General features: G+C 33.7%; 1 protein-coding gene and 1 pseudogene across 2 annotated transcripts; both read left to right on the top strand.

Annotated features, from left to right (window-relative positions):
- The first annotated feature begins 1362 nt into the window (after positions 1–1362).
- Positions 1363–2181, top strand: LOC114632723 (prohibitin-like). Of its 2 annotated transcripts, XM_028781353.1 has the most exons (2): positions 1363–1779; positions 2131–2181. In XM_028781353.1, exons 1-2 carry the CDS (start codon positions 1363–1365, stop codon positions 2179–2181), a joined length of 468 nt encoding a protein of 155 aa, XP_028637186.1. The 2 variants fall into 2 exon arrangements, with proteins under 2 accessions (XP_028637186.1, XP_028637185.1); XM_028781352.1 differs by having other exon boundaries at positions 1363–2181.
- Positions 2182–5291: 3110 nt separating this feature from the next.
- On the top strand, positions 5292–6117 carry LOC114632724 (annotated as a pseudogene).
- Positions 6118–6910: the final 793 nt, after the last annotated feature.

The raw sequence follows: 6910 nt of genomic DNA, 5'->3' as shown, positions 1-6910 counted from the left end.
TTGAAATTCATAAAAAATAGAAAATTGATAAGGAGACCATTAGATTTGTAAAGGAATGTGACTTAAAACAGTTTCTCCTGATAAAGTTGAACATTTCCTTTTCAAAAAATTCATAAAACTGAAAACATTGTGGAAAAGTCAAACAAAAGACATATCAAAGAGACTTTTAAAAAAGGAGAAATTTGCATTTAAAATTCATAAAAAATAGTAAATTGATAAGGAAATCATTTGATTTGTAAAGCAATGTGATTTAAAACAGTTTTTCCTGATATAATTGAACCTTTACTTTGCAAGAAATTCATAAAACTGAAAACACTGTGGAAAAATCAAACGAAAGAGATATCAAAGAATTTATGAAAAAGGGAAATTTGCACTTAAAATTCATAAAAAATAGAAAATTGACAAGAAGACCATTTGATTTGTAAAGGAATGTGATTTAAAACAGTTTTCCTGATAAAATTGAACATTTACTTGGCAAAAAATTCATAGAACTGAATACACTGTGGAAAAAGCTAGTGTAAATTCCAGGAAAAATATTGAAAACTTGAAGAAAAATTAAAAAGCTAATGATATACTATAATCAAATGGAAGAGAAATCAAAGAAAGCTATGAACAAGAGGAATTTTGCATTTAAAATTCATAAAAATAGAAAATTGATAAGCAGACTATTTCATTTGTAAAGGAATGTGTTTTAAAACAGTTTTTCCTGATAAAATTGAACATTTACTTGGCAAAAAATTCATAAAATTGAAAACACTGTGAAAAAGCTGGTGAAAATTTTAGGGAAAATAGTGAAAACTTGAAGAAAAATTACAAAGCCAATAATAAACTATAATCAAATGGAAGAGAAATAAAAGAAAGTCATGAACATGGAGATATTTGTAACTGAACATTCATAAAAATAGAAAATTGGTAAGGATACCATTTGATTTGTAATGGAATGTAATTTAAAACAGTTTTTCCTGACAAAATTGAACATTTACAAGGCAAAAAATTCATAAAATTGAAAACACTGTGGAAAAAGCTAGTGAAAAATTCAGGAAAAATACTGAAAACGTGAAGAAAAATTAAAACCCCAATGATAAACTATAATCAAACTGAAGAGAAATCGAAGAAGGTTATGAACAAGGAGAAATTTGCTTTTAAAATTCATAAAAAATAGAAAATTGATAAGGTGAACATTTGATTTGTAAAGGAATGTGATTTTCAACAGTTTTTCCTGATAAAATTGAACATTTACTTGGCAAAAATTCAAAAAATTGAAAACACTGTGAAAAAATCAAACAAAAGAAATATCAAGCTGGGGAATTCATGTGGAGGTCAGAGTGAAAGCAGGTGTTAGTGGAAGCAACAGAAGGAGTCATGGCTGCCAAAGTGTTTGAGTCCATCGGAAAGTTCTGCCTGGAGTTAGCAGTTGCAGGAGGCGTGGTTAACTCTTCTCTATATAATGTGGATGCTGGACACAGAGCTGTCATTTTTGACCGATTCCGTGGCGTACAGGACATTGTGGGAGGGGAAGGGACTCACTTTCTCATCCCTTGGGTACAGAAACCAATTATCTTTGACTGCCGCTCTCGACCACGGAATGTCCCGGTCATCACTGGTAGCCAAGACCTAGAGAATGTCAGCATCACACTGCGCATCCTCTACAGGCCAGTGGCCAGCCAGCTCCCTCGTATCTACATAAGCATCTGCGACGACTGTGATGAGCAGGTGTTGCTGTCTATCACCACAGACATCCTCAAGTCCGTGGTGGCTCGGTTTGATGCTGGAGAATTGATTACCCAGCAAGAGCTGGTCTCCAGGCAGGTGAGCGATGACCTCACAGAGGGAGCAGCAACATTTGGGCTCATCCTGGATGACATGTCCCTGACACATCTGACCTTCAGGAAAGAGTTCCCAGAGGCAGTAGAAGCCAAGCAGGTGGCTCAGCAGGAAGCAGAGAGAGCCAGATTCGTGGTGGAAAAGGCTGAGGAGCAGAAGAAGGCAGCCATCATCTCTGCTGAGGGTGACTCCAAGGCAGCTGAGCTGATCGCCAACTTGCTGGCCACCACCAGGGACGGCCTGATCGAGCTGCGGAATCTGGAAGCTGCCGAGGACATTGCCTACCAGCTCTCCTGCTCTTGGAACATCACCTACCTGCCTGCCGGCCATTCCCTGCTCCTCCAGCTTCCCCAGTGAGGCCAACCGGGCCGGCACCATCATTCGGAATGATGCCTTCCTTCTGCCACACCCCAGAAATCACTGTGAAATTTAATGATTGGCTAAAAGTGAAGGAAATAAGAAATAAAGGTAAAATAACTTAAAAAAAATCAAAGAAATTTATGAAAAAAGGAGAAATTTTCATTTAAAATTCATAAAAAATAGAAAATTAAAAAGGAGACCATTTGTTTTGTAAAGGAATGTGATTTAAACAGTTTTTCCGGATAAAATTGAACATTTATTTGGCAAAAAATTCATAAAATTGAAAAGACTGTGGAAAAAGCTAGTGAAAAATTCAGGAAAAATAGTGAAAACTTGAAGAAAAATTACAAAGCCAATGAAAAACTATAATCAAACGGAACAGAAATCAAAGAAAGTTATGAACATGGAGATATTTGTATTGAACATTCATAAAAAATAGAAAATTGATAAGGAGACCACTTTATTTGTAAAGGAATGGGATTTAAAACAGTATTTCCTGACAAAATTCAACAATTACTAGGCAAAAAATTCATAAAATTGAAAACACTGTGGAAAAAGCTAGTGAAAAATTCAGGAAAAATACTGAAAACGTGAAGAAAAATTAAAACCCCAATGATAAAATATAATCAAACTGAAGAGAAATCAAAGAAAGTTATGAACAAGGAGAAATTTGCTTTTAAAATTCATAAAAATAGAAAATTGATAAGGAGAACTTTTGATTTGTAAAGGAATGTGATTTAAAACAGTTTTTCTTGATAAAATTGAACATTTACTTGTCAAAAAATTCATAGAACTGAAAACACTGTGGAATGATCAAACAATAGAGTTATCAAAAAATTCATGAAAAAGGAGAAATTTTCATTTAAAATTCATAAAAAATAGAAAATTGATAAGGAGACCATTTGATGTATAAAGCAATGCAATTTAAGACAGTTTTTCCTGAAAAAATTGAACATTTACAAGGGAAAAAACTCATAAAATTCAAAACACTGTGGAAAAAGCTAGTGAAAAATTCAGCAAAAATACTGAAAACTTGAAGAAAAATTAAAACGCCAATGATAAAATATAATCAAATTGAGGAGAAATCAAAAAAGTTATGAACAAGGAGATATTAGCTATTAAAATTCATAAAAAAAGAATATTGATAAGCAGAACATTTGATTTGTAAAGTAATGTGATTTAAAACAGTTTTTCTTGATAAAATTGAACATTTACTTGGCAAAAAATTCATAAAATTGAAAACACTGTGAAAAAGCTAGTGAAAAATTCAGGAAAAATAGTGAAAACTTGAAGAAAAATTAAAAACCCAATGATAAACTATAATCGAATAGAAGAGAAATCAAAGAATGTTATAAACATGGAGATATTTGTATTGAACATTAATAAAAAATAGAAAATTGATAAGGATACCATTTGATTTGTAAAGGACTGTGATTTATAACAGTTTTTCCAGATAATATTGAACATTTACTTGGCCTTAAATTAATAAAACTGAAAACACTGTGGAAAAATCAAATAAAAGAAATACCAAAGAAATTTATGAAAAAGGAGAAATTTTCATTTAAATTCATAGGAAATAGAAAATTGATAAGGATATTATTTGATTTGTAAAGGACTGTGATTTAAAACAGTTTTTCCAGATAAAATGGAACATTTACTTGGCAAAATTTCATAAAACTATAAACCCTGTGGAAAAATCAAACAAAAGAGACATCAAAGAAATTTATGAAAAAGGACAAATTTTGATTTTAAATTCAGACAAGATAGAAAATTGATAAGGAGAACATTTGATTTTTAAAGGAATGTGATTTAAAACAGTTTTTCCAGGTAAAATTGAACATTTACTTGGCAAAAAATTCATAAAATTGAAAACACTGGGGAAAATCAAACAAAAGATATATCAAAGATATGTATGAAAAAGGAGAAATTTTGATTTAAAATTAATAAAAGGTAGAAAATTCATAGGGAGACCATTTGGTTTGTAAAGGAATGTGATTTAAACAGTTTCTCCTGATAAAATTGAACATTTACTTTGCAAAAAATTCATAAAATTGAAAACACTGTGAAAAAATCTAGTGAAAAATTTAGGAAAAATACTGAAAACTTGAAGAAAAATTAAATAGCAAATGATAAACTAAAATCAAACCGAAGAGAAATCAAAGAAAGTTATGAACATAGAGATATTTGTATTGAACATTCATAAAACATTGAAAATTGATAAGGATACCATTTGATTTGTAAAGGAATGTGATTTAAAACAGTTTTTCAAGATAAAACTGGACATTTACTTGACAAAAATTCATAAAATTGAAAACACTGTGTATAAATCAAACAAAAGAAATATGAAAGAAATTTATGATAAGGAGAAATTTGCATTTAAAATTCATAAAAATAGAAAATTGATAAGGAGGCCATTTGATTTGTAAAGGAATGTGATTTAAAACAGTTAATCCTGACAAAATTGAACATTTACTTGGCAAAAAATTCATAAGAATGAAAACACTGTGGAAAAAACAAGTGAAAAATTCAGGAAAAATAGTGATAAGTTGAAGAAATTATACAGAGTCAAGAATAAACTATATTCAAATGGTAGAGAAACCAAAGAAAATTATGAACAAGGAGAAATTTGCATTTAAAATTCATAAAAAATAGAAAATTGATAAGGAAACCATTTGATTTGTAAAGGAATGTGATTTAAAAGAGTTTTTCCTGATTAAATTGAACATTTACTTGTCAAAAAATTCATAAAATCGAAAACACTGTGGAAAAAGCTAGTGAAAAATTCAGGAAAAATAGTGAAAACTTGAAGAAAATTTAAAAACCCACTGATAAACTATAAGCAAACGGAAGATAAATCAAAGAAAGTGAAGAACAAGGAAAATTTGCTTTTAAAATTCATAAGAAATAGAAAATTGATAAGGAGAACATTTGATTTGTAAAGGAATGTGATTTAAACCAGTTTTTCCTGATAAAATTGAACATTAACTTGGCAAAAATTCAAAAAATTGTAAAAACTGTGAAAAAATCAAACAAAAGAAATATCAAGCTGGGTATTCATGTGGAGGTCAGAGTGAAAGCAGGTGTGAGTGGAAGCAACAGAAGGAATCATGGCTGCCAAAGTGTTTGAATCCATCGGAAAGTTCGGCCTGGCATTAGCAGTTGCAGGAGGCGTGGTGAACTCTGCTCTATATAATGTGGATGCTGGACACAGAGCTGTCATCTTTGACCGATTCCGTGGTGTACAGGACATTGTGGGAGGGGAAGAGACTCACTTTCTCATCCCTTGGGTACAGAAACCAATTATCTTTGACTGCCGCTCTCGACCACGGAATGTTCCGGTCATCACTGGTAGCCAAGACCTACAGAACGTCAACATCACACTGCGCAACCTCTTCCGGCCAGTGGCCAGCCAGCTCCCTCGTATCTACACCAGCATCTGCGACGACTGTGATGAGCGGGTGCTGCTGTCTATCACCACAGAGATCCTCAAGTCCGTGGTGGCTCGGTTTGATGCTGGAGAATTGATTACCCAGCGAGAGCTGGTCTCCAGGCAGGTAAGCAATGACCTCACAGAGCGAGCAGCAACATTTGGGCTCATCCTGGATGATGTGTCCCTGACACATCTGACCTTCGGGAAGGAGTTCCCAGAGGCAGTAGAAGCCAAGCAGGTGTTTCAGCAGGAAGCAGAGAGAGCCAGATTCGTGGTGGAAAAGGCTGAGCAGCAGAAGAAGGCAGCCATCATCTCTGCTGAGGGTGACTCCAAGGCAGCTGAGCTGATCGCCAACTCGCTGGCCACCGCCGGGGACGGCCTTATCGAGCTGTGGAAGCTGGAAGCTGGAAGCTGCCGAGGACATTGCCTACCACCTCTCGCGCTATTGCAACATCACCTACATGCCAGCCGGCCAATCCGTGCTCCTCCAGATTCCCCAGTGAGGCCAACCCATTATTCGGAATGAAGCCTTCCTTCTGCCCCACCCCTGAAATCACTGTGAAATTTAATGATTGGCTTAATGTGAAGGAAATAAGAAATAAAGGTAAAATCACTTAAAAAAATCAAATTAATTTATGAAAAAAGGAGAAATTTTCATTTAAAATTCATAAAAAATAGAAAATTAATAAGGAGACCATTTGATTTGTAAAGGAATGGGATTTAAAACAGTTTTTCCTGACAAAAGTGAACATTTACTAGGCAAAAAATTCAAAAAATTGAAAACACTGTGGAAAAAGCTAGTGAAAAATTCAGGAAAAATACTGAAAACGTGAAGAAAAATTAAAACCCCAATGATAAACTATAATCAAACTGAAGAGAAATCAAAGAAAGTTATGAACAAGGAGAAATTTGCTTTTAAAATTTATAAAAAATAGAAAATTGATAAGGAGAACATTTGATTTGTAAAGGAATGTGATTTAAAACAGTTTTTCCTGATAAAATTGAACATTTACTTGGCAAAAATTCAAAAAATTGAAAACACTGTGGAAAAATCAAACAAAAGAAATATCAAGCTGGGGAATTCATGTGGAGGTCAGAGTGAAAGCAGGTGTGAGTGGAAGCAACAGAAGGAGACATGGCTGCCAAAGTATTTGAGTCCATCGGAAAGTTCGGCCTGGCATTAGCAGTTGCAGGAGGCGTGGTGAACTCTGCTCTATATAATGTGGATGCTGGACACAGAGCTGTCATCTTTGACGGATTCCGTGGCGTACAGGACATTGTGGGAGGGGAAGGGAC

The sequence above is a fragment of the Grammomys surdaster genome, unplaced genomic scaffold (assembly GCF_004785775.1).
Source record: "Grammomys surdaster isolate TR1022 unplaced genomic scaffold, NIH_TR_1.0 398, whole genome shotgun sequence".
Lineage (NCBI taxonomy): Eukaryota > Metazoa > Chordata > Mammalia > Rodentia > Muridae > Grammomys > Grammomys surdaster.
This window is presented reverse-complemented; position numbering and strand designations above follow the sequence as displayed.

Bases quoted from the DNA above. Each gene is read 5' to 3' on its own strand.
- LOC114632723 (XM_028781352.1), top strand. From the start codon at position 1,363: ATGGCTGCCAAAGTGTTTGAGTCCATCGGAAAGTTCTGCCTGGAGTTA.